The following is a 12,524-nucleotide window of genomic DNA, read 5'->3' as shown; positions in this document are numbered from 1 at the left end:
TCTATCTTTCTGGGGCTAGGCCAAACCTTCTCTTCCATTATATAGGCTACATTTATATATATTAATATCATACAGTGGACACCTAAGCCTATAGGCCTATGCATGCAATGCCCTGATGCATTTAGTGCTCACATCTCCAACAGCTGAATTGTGAGGTGGACAATTATTATTTTAGGAAAGCAGCCCAAAAAAAATACAAATTAATTGGCTATAATGTTTTGGCCAATATCCCTCATTTATTCCAATGTGAATGGATATGGGCGGTCAGTAAATTTCTGAAATGTCTGGTCAATTAAAATCTTCCTGGTCACGTTGTCCAGCACCCTAAAAATGTTTAAAGCATCCCACTGATGGCCTGCTTTGAAGCTAAGCAGGGTTGGTCCTGGTCAGTCCCTGGATAGGAGACCAGATGCTTCTGGAAGTGGTGTTGGAGGAGGCACTCTTTCCTCTGGTCTAAAAAAAATATCCCAATGCACCAGGGCAGTGATTGGGGACAGTGCCCTGTGTAGGATGCCATCTTTCAGATGGGATGTTAAATAAGTGTCCTGACTCTCTGTGGTCACTAAAGATCCCATGGCACTTATCGTAAGAGCAGGGGTGTTAACCCTGGTGTCCTGGCTAAATACCCAATCTGGCCTTCATACCATCATGGCCACCTGATCATCCCCAGCTTACAGTTGGCTTATTCATCCCCCTTCCTCTCTCCTGTAACTATTCCCCAGGTTGTTGCTGTAAATGAGAATGTGTTCTCAGTCAACTTAACTGGTGAAAAGATTCATAGTGTCATTTATATTTACTAATTTCTGCCTAATCTTTGCTGTTTGGCAATTATAACAAGAGCATGCAACATTTCTTTCTCTCCTTTATTATATATTTGTCATCCTTTTGTAAAAAAGCAAATTTGGCATACAGATACATTCACTTGTTGTCACAGTATATGTGTTTCATCTTTTTAAGTGCCAGACAGTTCCGACCGTTGTAGGTCTTTATGAATATAACTTTTTCTGAAATCATATTGATGCTGTCTTGGACATTTTTAGTCGAGTCATATTCTTTCTATACATACAAAATAAAACAATAACTAAAGCCCAGAAAAAAAGTATTTAAGGGACAAAAATAAAGTTGCCTAGATAAAAAACAGAAACAAGAGAAACAGCACTAGCATGCATGCACATTTGTCAATAAGCTTCCAAGACTTTGAAGGAGGAGAATGGCTTGACAAAGTGGTAGTCGAGGTTCCCACAGTGGGGGCACTGCTGCACGTTGCTGTACTCTGAGAAGTACTGCATCCCCACCCTGACATCTATGACTGGCTTGCCACAGTGCTTGCAGTTCAGACGGGCCTAAGGGTACAAATGGAGGAAATGGCTAAGGATCCGCAGCAGTTGACTTTGCCATGCATAATGTCAATGAGACGATTTGATAGGAAGAGATCTAGCCCCATCACAAAACCAGATTTTTTTTTTACCTGACTTTGGCCCATGAAGCTACCTTATGGCAGGCAGCCTGCCATATTTAAATGACACCCCTGAACCATCTGGATGCTAACTCAAATATGACTTTCAAACTCATCGTGAGGAGAAAAAAAAAGATACATTGATAAATACTAATAGCCTACTCACCTGACAACATGGTGTGGCGGCCAGTATATCGTAGGTGTACATCGTCCCCAACTGGTGCCAGCTCCCATCCCACCTGGACTTGCACTTGATACAGACAATTTTGTGCACTCCCTCCAGACAGTCGACACATATTGCATACAGATGCATCAGCCTCCCTTTACAAGAGAGACAATAGGGTTGTTTAATAGATTCCACAAATAATCCCTAAAGCGTGAAAAATAATCATGCATTACAAAGCCTGAAGATCAAAGCAACAGCATTCAGCCACGGATTTAATTCTTATCCATGTGGTGAATAGCTACTAAGAACCTGTTTGTGGAAAACAGTATAGATTGACTTGATTGATATGCATGTCATGCTTGATCACATTCATGTGCCATAATAATTTTGTTTAGTTCTCAATGAAAGTAATGAATTATATTGTGCCAGGTTGATTATGGTGTGTTCTTATCTCAAATATATGCAAGGGATAACACCTTTGCTGACCAAAATAAAAATTATGAAAATTCACAACCAAACGAGTTATTCTGAAATACACTAAAACATGCATATCTGGAAACAGATGTGGTCCAAATCATTTACTTGCAGCAACATACTGTAACTCCTGGGGCCTGATCAGCTATCAACAGTAAGCCTGAACATTTCACTGTCCACATTTCTTCTACCACAACAGGAACCAGCATATCGGTGTCTGGTAGCCTAGAGGTTAAAGAGGCGAGCTAGCATGTCCGACCCAGGTTCGACGAGGAACAATCTGTTGGGAAGTGAGCTGGCAACCAGAGGGTTGCTGTCGGTACCAAATCCTAGATGACATTACCTGCCGTTGTGCCCTTGAGCAAGGCACTTAACCCCCCAACAACAACAGCTCTTGGGGGTCCAGTGTGGCAGCACCTCTACAAAATCTGTATGCATGTGTGTTTTTCTGCAGGGTTGGGTTCAAAGTCAAACGTCAGATGGAACGTGTGCAATTCACCAATAAAGTGATCTTGAACTCGGGTTCAAGACAATCATTTTCACATTTTTAATTACAGGTCATCAGATTGTTTGTGGGAAAATATGTCCATAGAATATTTAAAAAATAATGATGTAATTTCCAGTTTGTACCCAATCACAACATACATACATGCATGCATGCGCAGTGGTTGAGGCAGTCTGCTGGTTTTGATAGCCTAAGTGTTTCAAATTCTGTTTCTCAGAGATGGACATTGTCCCAAAGACCTACCTTGCAGATGGCACGGCACATCGTACTCAATCTCATCGTGTCTGGAGGGACTCAGGAACAGGGTTCCGTCCACCAGGGGGAACTGCTCAAAGACAGGCAGGGTGCGGTGGCACAGGGCACAGTTGACCATGTTCCTGTGGCTGGCGCTCAGAGCCGACAGGATGTACCTCCTCAGGTCCTCTCCCTGGCCCGCCTGGGCATCATCTTCCATACGGACATGGTAGGTGTTCAGCTTGTGTCTGGGTATGTGGGTCAGCAGCTCTGTGAGGTCCAGCCTCCGCAAGAACTGCACTGGGTTGTCCCCTGGGGTGAGTCTGGGCAGGGGCAGGATGGTGTGATCGAGGTGGCCTCCGCGACCCAACATGCCGCTTGCCAGCATGTGCTTCCGGTGACTCTCCATGTGCACCGCATTCTTCAAGAACTCCCCCAGGTGCCTGGAGCTGCGGGGCCCTGTGAATGCAGGCGGGGAGAAGAAGGAGAAGCCTGACGGAGGGGACTGACCTGGGGAGTCACAGGGTGAGCGGGGCCCCAGGCTGCTTCCGCAGAATAGGCCTCCGTGACCCCTCTCCTGAGAGTTCTGCCGATCCACTGACTGTCGGCGAGGCAGCTCCTGACTGGATGCTCTGTGAGCCAGCTTACTGCCCCCAGGCAGCTTGCCCCTTTTAGGATCATCAGGGGGATCCAGCCCACCTCCACATGCACCCCCTCCAGCTGAGCTGCTCAACTTCCCTAGACTCTTCTCCAGAGGCACCTTCTTCTTTACCTCTGTCATGCGCTTCACCTGGTACCAGTCCGTGTCTTTCTTAAGGTGGCCCTGGCCACAGCGGCAGGAGCAGAAGCGGAAGGCCAGGTCGTATCCCTTCTTAGTCCACATGTTCTGCCGGCACTGCTTCTCGTTCCAGCTGCGGGCCCTTCCAATGCAGTTGAACTGGACCAGGATGCTGCTCTCCCACTCGTAGAAGCACTGCAAGTGCATCCAGTTGCCATAAGGGCAGCTATCACTGTTACACACCACACGTTGATAGTCATCCTTGTCAAGGTCAATGTCTCTGGCCAGACTGCACACAAGAGGGGTAGCACAGGGGGCCTCTGCAGCACACAAAACAAAGTTACTATATCACTCATAAACATATTATAACATCTCCATACGAAATATGACTTGAAAATAAAAAACAAACATGCTTTGAGGCTCAACATTCACTTTGGACATATTACAGAGTAACAAAACAATATTAAACAGAATAGATTTGTGTTCATGCTATCAGGACTAGCTCCTTGGACTGCAATGTTGACAAAATTCTATGCTGTTACTGAACGATTCAGGACTCAAACATCAATGCACAGCCTGTCTGGAATTTAACTTTAAAACGGTAATGGACTGTGTGAACATTCAATAATAAGAAGAAGGCTAATGGGATCTGTGTTATCTTGCAACATAAGAGCCATCATTGAGTATGGATCACTGAGAAGTGGTGCCTGAATACCCGTCAGACAGGGAAACCCTCAGTGTCTGTCTGTCTGTCTGTCTTTCTGTCTGTGTCTGTATGGTAGATCAATTTCCTCCTTTCATTTCCTGTACTTCATTGTCATCTCTCAGCCCTCATAGTTTCTAGACAGTGTATCAGAAACAATCCCATGCATGCACTGTAATATGCCTAACTATACTTGCATCAAAACTCAGTTCAGTTAAAAATCAAATTAAATAAGAAGAACAGGACTAGTCTATGCCTCTGCAACATGATTATGAGTCACCAACTTCAGGCTGCCAGGGTGATTCAAACATAAACCTGAGGCTCTGTACAATGAATTCCATCATTGTTCAGCTATTTGCCTACCCCAGCACATTTTATTAATTGGTACTATTTTGTTTATAAAGAGCCGACCGGAATATGTTTTACATGACAAAACATGTTTCATTCAGATAGTAAGTTAGGCCTGGTATAACTTTGATGCCAACTATAATGTATATGCAGCCTATATATATTCCACTGATGTCAGAAGGTGAATTCACCAATTTGTAAGTCGCTCTGGATAAGAGCGTCTGCTAAATGACTTAAATGTAAATGTATATGCACAGCCTACTTATATCGTTTCTGTGTTACTTTATCTGACTCAGGACACAGACGTTGCAATACCGACAATGTATCAAATTAAGTTGAACTTGAGCAGGCAAGCGGCGAGGTGCCAGCACTACCCATGAACAAGGCCACAACTGACACTGTACATGTGTGCGTCGTGATATGACAGTGCATAGAGCTCCATGTCGACGCATCATTAAATGATCAATGCATAATGCTGGGTGGAAATTACACTATAACGCGTGAGTTATGAAGCCTACAGTCGATAACAACAAAAATGTGAAGCACCGTAAAGCGTACGTTGGCTCATAGGCAATAATAAAATAAAATCCATTGCAATAACTTCGGTCACGCATGTTTTGACACAATTTCACTCTTACCACTTCTATGCTCGTTGAACGGTGCAGCTGTAGCCCCTAATAATGTTGCTGTTACCCCTGGTGCTCCTCCTGTTGCGGCAGCACTGGCTCCATTTTCTTGTTCATCTCCACTACTATTAGTCCTTTTATTTCTCTTCCCCTTGTTGCTTTTCTGGTTGGGCATTTTACTGATCCAGATATGAATACTTTCAACCCATCAACGGCTGGCTGACATTTCTGCGGATTCCATTTGAATCCTACTTGAGAGAGGCAATGATTCTCTTCTTGATTGCAGGTGGTACTGTTTACAGCTATATTATCTCCATCCAGGTTTATGCAGTTGTGACAGCAAAGGTAACCTACGAAGAAGGCGTGTCCGTTTCTTGTTTTGATTCCTGCTCTGAATGTAGATCCGTCAGGCGCTGTTCTGTTTTCCTCCTGCCGCCATGACGAAACACGGCTCCGCCCCCCGAACCTTGCTGTAAATTATTATTCGAATTAACAAGGGAGTCCCACGTAAAGGGTCCTGGTAGGAAAAGAAAACTCAAGTAATTCCTCAGGTTCAAGGCAATGCTTTCTTTGGGTTATCTGTGGCAACAATTGAAGTCATACTCTATTGCATTGTCAGCTATCTAATGATTACTTCTAAAAGTGCAGACATCAGTGCAAACTTAATAGACTGGTGGTAGTATAGCCTACTGTCCTTTTCACAATATATATATTCACATTTTCTTCAAGAACGCGATGTTATATAGCACAGCATAAGGTTACAAAAATATATATACACACACATGACCATTCTGTATGCAATACATCTGTAGTATGGAGCCTATAGGTTTTTTTATTTATATCAGGCTGCAAAGTGAAGGTTTGTTCTTTATTAACTGAGTATTTCATCAGAACACTTTCTTTGGAATACATTATTGTCAATAATTTGGAAATTATTGGACTTTGGAAAGGAACTGCACTTTGATGATCATACATGTATTGTGCTCAATTTGTCATTTGTTTATTTTTTCTTGTTAAACCTTCTTTTTTTTGAAGAGTTACTATTGCTTCCCATGTCAAGTTTCAAATGTATTTCCGACCAGGACACAATACTAAGCATTGTGTATATTCTTTGAACATTAACACCATGCATGATAAGCCTATATTCACAGTTCATGGTAACCCACACAATTTGATGACAGAGTCTTATTCGTGATATGGGGCACATTAAGTAAGCCACAAAATACATGTTGCAGGTATAGAAATGTGATCAACAACTCCCTAGCCTGTAAAATAGAGAATATCTTATACATAATTTCTATCCATCTACAACATGAGTACTTTATCAATATTTCTCTTATTAAGACTATGCTATGCTTGCATAATATACAACACTGTATCTGGAATGAGGCAAACTTGTATTCTAAATAAACGAGTCTAATTTCAAAGGTCAGTTTAACATTTGGTCCTGAGGAACATTACAAAACCTAGTTTTTATTTGGCACAAATCACCCTGTCATTAAATACTACTAAGAATCACACAGGAAATCCATTGGCTTAATCCCCCTTGGTTATAGCGAAGGCAAAGGTTTGTGAGTGGTCGATAGAGAAAAGACAGTCATGCGAACATATAAAAGCTTGAATAATACATACTCAAATGCTTAACATTAGCATGAATAAAATAAAAATCAATATGTGCAAAAGCCTCTCTTGAAACACTGCCATCTTAGTTTTTCTAAGGAAGTCCACAAGAGGTACCAAAATGACCATGTAAACAATAAATGAAGTTGCCATTTGGTGATTCCTGTAAGGTCATTTGTTTCCTAAAACATCTAGGTGTATTTCGTCCCCTAGAATATACTCGTTATGAACAATATTCTCCTAAATGTGGTATACAAAGTGTTACATTCTCAGCCTGTACATTTGTAGTCCTAAAAATGTATCAAAATGTTGATTTGTGATCCCTGGTTGGTAGATGTAATAGTAACGCCTCAAAGAAACTTGACTTTGCATCTGAATAATGATAGCCATCAGTTTCATTCTTGTAGGAGTGTGATGTCAACATTGTCATGGACACCTTGCAGGAGCAGCTCCCCTTCAAATGCGATGATCTTCTTCCTCTTGGCAGCCCTCAGAGTCCCAACCAAAGCCTCAAAGATATTTGCGCACCTATCGTCATTGAACAGGACACCAAATTTTACACAAGTTTGTCCATCTGCATCTGTAAAACAAGGCAAGGGAGTATTAAAAAAAGAGAATCCTGTATTCCTTCAATAAATATGAAAAATAAAACGAAAACGTTCCTGAAACACCTGTGAATGTCTATCACAAACAATACTCGTCAAATGTTTGGACACACCTACTCATTCAAGGGTTTCTTCATATTCTACAATGTAGAATAATATTGACGAAAACATCAAAACTATGAAATAACATATGGGATCATGTAGTAACCCCCCTCCAAAAAAAGTGTTAAAATCTAAATATTTTATATTTGAGATTCTTCAAAGTTGCCACCCTTGGCACACTCTCAACCAGGTTCATGAGGTAGTCACCTGGATTACATTTCAAGTAACAGGCGTGCCTTTTTAAAAGTTCATTTAATGTGTTTCAGCCAATCAGTCGTGCTGTGATAAGGTAGGGTTGGTATACAGAAGATAGCCCTATTTGGTTAAATCCCAAGTCCATATTATGGCAAGAGCAGCTCAAATAAGCAAAGAGAAACAACAGTCCATCATTATTCGAAGACATGAAGGTCATTCAATCTGGAAAGCGTTACCTCTGCTGCAGAGGATGAGTTAATTAGAATGAACTGCACCTCAGAAATTGCAGCCCAAATAAACGCTTCAGCGTTCAAGTAACAGACATCAACACCAACTGTTCAGAGGAGACTGCGTGAATCAGGCCTTCATGGTCAAATTGCTGCAAAGAAACCACAAAATGACACCAATAAGAAGAAACTTGCTTGGGCCAAGAAACACGAGCAATGGACATTTGACCGGTGGAAATCTGTCTTTTAGTCTGATGAGTCCAAATCAGAGATTTTTGGTGTCTTTGTGAGACGCATAGTAGGTGATCGGATGCCCTCCGCATGTGTGGTTCCCACCGTGAAACATGGAGGAAGTGTGATAGTGTGGGGGCGCTTTGCTGGTGACACTTGTCTGATTTATTTCAAATGAATCTCACCAATTGAGATTCGTTGTGATGAGTTGGACCGCAGCGAGAAAGAAAAGCAGCCAACAAGTGCTCAGCACACTCAGCAATGCCAAGTGTGCAGAGCTGTCAAGGCAGAGGGTGGCTACTTTGAATAATCTAAAATATATTTTGATTTAACACTTTTTTGGTTAGTACATGATTCCATGTTATTTCATAGTTTTGATGTCATCACAATTATTCTACAATGTAGATAAGTCAAAATAAAGAAAAACCCTTGAATGAGTAGGTGTGTCCAAACTTTTGACTGGTACCACGTTTAGTGTTTCCTCTAGCACTGCACAGTATTGACAGGGGATGACACTGAAACTAGCCGTTCCCAAATAGGCTGCGGCAGCTGAGGAGCAAATAAGGTGGATGCATGGCTGTGTAAACAAGGAATTAAAGCCATGGGATTTTTAACAGCAGGAGAGAGCATGGAGGTAGTGGAGCTAATATGGGGTGGTTATTTTGAAAAGTCTGAGATGAGTTCAAACTGGATGCCCCACTGCCGGAGGATAAAGTTGGTGTCCAAATGAAGACAAAACAGGCTTACTTTCAGTGCACCAATTAATTATGGATCACATTAATTGCATGATGGTGTTGGGGATCCACATGGTATGCAGACTTTGGTTCCACCCCATGCTAATGAACTCAACTATCCACCAAGCCCTTGAACCAGGGGAGCATTCAGCAGGACAACATTTTGGATAGAAATGTTATATAAAACAAACATGCCTCTACGCAACGTTTGTTTGTTGGAACTAGTGCTAAGCAATTAATGCTGAGGTCGGTTCAGTTATGCTTATTTGAATACAAAATCATGGATTTCGATTTGATATATTTTATTAAACAACTGCATTATGAAATACTGACATTAAAATTAGTAGAGCTTTTTCATGGAAATGCCAAAGCTAAAAATATGCAATTAGGGTTCAATGAGATCCATTGAAAATATTCCATCGACTCAGTCAGGTCCACATAGTAATTAACTATTTTAAGATATTTATGTTACTTAGTTTTACTTGATGGCTTTGTAATTTTACTTAAAGTCGTCATCTCATCTCAGGCAGCCAGACATTTCTGTTCTTCCCATACTGTAGGCTACCGTCTTTAGTCACCCCATTAAGCTAGGCAAGCCTGCCTAAGTATGCTGCTCTCTGAAGATATCATTTGACTAGTTCTTCAAAGTAGATCAGGCATACTTTCAAGAACTCTATCCCTATCATTCTTTATGTTGTCTCTCTCTCTCTCATACGGTGGCATATGGGGTCTGTGGTGCATCTAAACAAACAGGCATAAAATTAGTGGTGTAAAGCACTTAAGTAAAAATACTACTCAAGTCATTTTTTGGGGTATCTATACTTTACGATTTATATTTGACAACTTTTACTTTACCACGTTCCTAAAGAAAATAATATACTTTTTACTCCTGACACCCAAAAGTACTAGATACATTTTGACAAAAACAAATTCGGATTGGCTGGGCCTGGCTCCCCAGTGGCTGGACCTATCGGTTCCCAGAGCCAACCCAGGCTCCACCCCATGCCCAGACATCTGAAATCCATAGATTAGGGCCTAATGAATTTATTTCCATTGACTGATTTCCATATATGTATATAACTCAGTAAAATCTTTTAAATCGTTGCATTTATATTTTTGTTCAATATAGGTTGAAATGTTGCTTAATGAAAACTACGACTCCCTTTGGACCAGCATCCCATATACTGTTCTTGACTTAAATCAAATCATGAGAAATTTTCTCTAGAGAAACTAAATGGAATTCAAGTAATTGAACCGAAGTTGGAAATGTGTTGTTTAATAACCGAAAAACCCCTGAAAATATGGTTAATGGCTCAGCACTAGTTAGAATTTAGCTGGGAGGAAAAAATCAAATTAAAAAAAAAAAAAAAAATTCTACACACCCTATTTGGAGAGAATTGTAGCAGTTTCAGATTACAGCACAACCTCTATTACAGGAATCACGCCACCTATCCCTGCTGATTTGATTATTATAAACAGATGGTCTTGCAAAGTACATTGATTAAGCACTTCATCCGGTTGGTTTCATCCTTGGGATTGACATTGAGGTCTGAAAGGGCGCCTGAAGATTATGATCACTTGCCTGAATTAAGTATCTATTTTCATCTTCACATACGGAACTAGAAGGACCAGACTACTGGAATTATATATTTTAATTAGTCACCTGCCTAATGGAGCAACCTCAGAGCAGGCTCAACTTGTGACAACTTGGGTCACTAGACCCGGTCAATAGGGCAACCCCCATTGCATTGGTTATTTGTTATAAGCAAAGTGCACTGTAATATAAGACTATACTTACTTTTACTGCCAAGCCGTTGGATCTCTCCAACAAGCAGAGATACTTCATGTTGGACGTTCATTGCCGCTAGAAGTGTAACAAAATGTAAGTGTCACATGCCAATATTATATGGGCATTCCCAAAAGCAGCAAGGGAGAGGGGTTGTCAATGTAGACATGTGTCATAACATCCCTTGTAATGTATTATAGGATAAAAATGGGCTCCTGATTAAGACAGGATACACCATCACAGTATTATAAAGATGGTCCGTTTCGCAAAAATGTAGCCTACGCAGCAGCAGAAACAAGTCAGTTTCACATTGTAACAAGCTGCAACAAAATTGCCTTCCATATGAAAAGTGGGGCGGCAGGCAGCCTAGTGGTTAGAGCATTGGGCCAAGTAAATGAAAGGTTGCTAGATCTAATCCCCAAGCTGAAAAGGTACAAATCTTTCGTTCTGCCCCTGAACAAGGCAGTTAACCCACTGTTCCTAGGCAGTCATTGTAAATAAGAATTTGTTCTTAACTGACTTGCCTAGTTAAATAAAAGGTAAAAAAATGAAATAAATAATAAGACTATCAATGCGGAAGTAGGCTAGCTGGGCTCAGTAGGGTTTAACCTATTTACCACAGCCGCAAAGTCAAAATGGGCTGTATCGTAACAATTCAAGACAACAACAAAAAAACACCCTTTGTCTAAATATAAGTTCAAGCAAACATTTGCAGTGTGGTTTGGGTTAAAGTCACATTTTAAGGAGAGAAATGGTAGAAACAGGCGAGATATGACTTTGTTGCTGTGATAACTAGTGACGACCGATCACTACCAAAGGGAATTTAGAATCAATTACGTTGAAATAGACGGTGAAACCGTTTCGAGACCCATTACTTGACCCCTGTCCTGCTTGACTATTTCGATCATTTAAAAAATAAAATCAATTGATTATAGACTACATAAACACGGCTATGGCAGACAATGGAAGGAAAATCGAGAGGCTGCCGGCTAAAGTGATGATAGAGTTTAAATGTAGAGAAATAACCCAACAGACTATGCGCATGTTCTATTTCACATTGAATTGTTATTATGTTGCGGTATTTACCTGAGTAAGAGCGATATCCCGATATAACACGATGCCTGAGTAGAATTCAACAGGAAGAGAAAGAGGGACGAAGCAAATTAAAACTGTACCATAAAAGGCATTATTGCCGACGTCATGACCACTCCTTCTTTGGCTACAGGGAGGGGGAGCTTAAACTCCTTTTCGCTTTGGTGATGATCAACGAGTTTATACAGAGCTCAGTTTGGAAGGCATAGGTTTACGTGAAAAATCTTGTTTTAATACGTACATAAGGCAAATGTTCCGGAACCAATTTACGCCTAGAGGAAAAAAAAAATCTGGAACATGCTTACTCCTGACAGTGTCTGGAAAAAAAGCTTGGTTGATGCATTACAAAATATTGTATAGCAAACAAACTTAAGGAAGTGCTCTTTATGATTTACATGGATATATTTTATGTACATTCTGTGTTGTCCAAATTTGTGGCTAATGATGACATCTGCGAAAAGTGAACGTTTGACTCACTTGTTCTATGAATGGTCTTGTTATCAATGCAATAGTAACATATATCTATGATAGATTTTTGGGAAAAGAATACTGACCTTGCATATAATTGTTTACCTTTTTGAACACCACCCATGTTGTTGAGAAATTATATATGTTACTATTGCAATGATAACAAGACCCTCT

At 40.8% G+C, this 12,524-nt stretch overlaps 2 protein-coding genes across 2 annotated transcripts; both read right to left on the bottom strand.

Annotated features, from left to right (window-relative positions):
* Positions 1 to 844: 844 nt before the first annotated feature.
* Positions 845 to 5,827, bottom strand: LOC135557599 (headcase protein homolog). Its single transcript, XM_064991019.1, has 4 exons — positions 5,303 to 5,827; positions 2,845 to 3,933; positions 1,623 to 1,777; positions 845 to 1,343 (listed from the first exon to the last, which is right to left on the bottom strand). The coding sequence occupies exons 1-4, from the start codon at positions 5,463 to 5,465 to the stop codon at positions 1,179 to 1,181; spliced, it is 1,572 nt and encodes a 523-aa protein (XP_064847091.1). The 5' UTR covers positions 5,466 to 5,827; the 3' UTR covers positions 845 to 1,178.
* A 317-nt stretch (positions 5,828 to 6,144) lies between these two features.
* Positions 6,145 to 11,986, bottom strand: LOC135557600 (costars family protein ABRACL). Its single transcript, XM_064991020.1, has 3 exons — positions 11,877 to 11,986; positions 10,803 to 10,868; positions 6,145 to 7,490 (listed from the first exon to the last, which is right to left on the bottom strand). The coding sequence occupies exons 2-3, from the start codon at positions 10,861 to 10,863 to the stop codon at positions 7,306 to 7,308; spliced, it is 246 nt and encodes an 81-aa protein (XP_064847092.1). The 5' UTR covers positions 10,864 to 10,868; positions 11,877 to 11,986; the 3' UTR covers positions 6,145 to 7,305.
* Positions 11,987 to 12,524: the final 538 nt, after the last annotated feature.

This window comes from Oncorhynchus masou, chromosome 16, assembly GCF_036934945.1.
Source record: "Oncorhynchus masou masou isolate Uvic2021 chromosome 16, UVic_Omas_1.1, whole genome shotgun sequence".
Lineage (NCBI taxonomy): Eukaryota > Metazoa > Chordata > Actinopteri > Salmoniformes > Salmonidae > Oncorhynchus > Oncorhynchus masou.
The sequence above is the reverse complement of the archived record's forward strand: the minus strand, read 5'-3'. Positions and strand labels throughout refer to the sequence as shown.

Coding starts and splice junctions, on each gene's coding strand:
- LOC135557599 (XM_064991019.1), bottom strand. CDS start 5,465: ATGCCCAACCAGAAAAGCAACAAGGGGAAGAGAAATAAAAGGACTAAT. Junction 3,934..5,302: donor GTTCAACGAGCATAGAAGTG/GTAAGAGTGAAA, acceptor TGTGTGCTGCAG/AGGCCCCCTGTGCTACCCCT. Junction 1,344..1,622: donor CCGCCACACCATGTTGTCAG/GTGAGTAGGCTA, acceptor TTGTACCCTTAG/GCCCGTCTGAACTGCAAGCA.
- LOC135557600 (XM_064991020.1), bottom strand. CDS start 10,863: ATGAACGTCCAACATGAAGTATCTCTGCTTGTTGGAGAGATCCAACGG. Junction 7,491..10,802: donor CCAACGGCTTGGCAGTAAAA/GTAAGTATAGTC, acceptor CTTGTTTTACAG/ATGCAGATGGACAAACTTGT.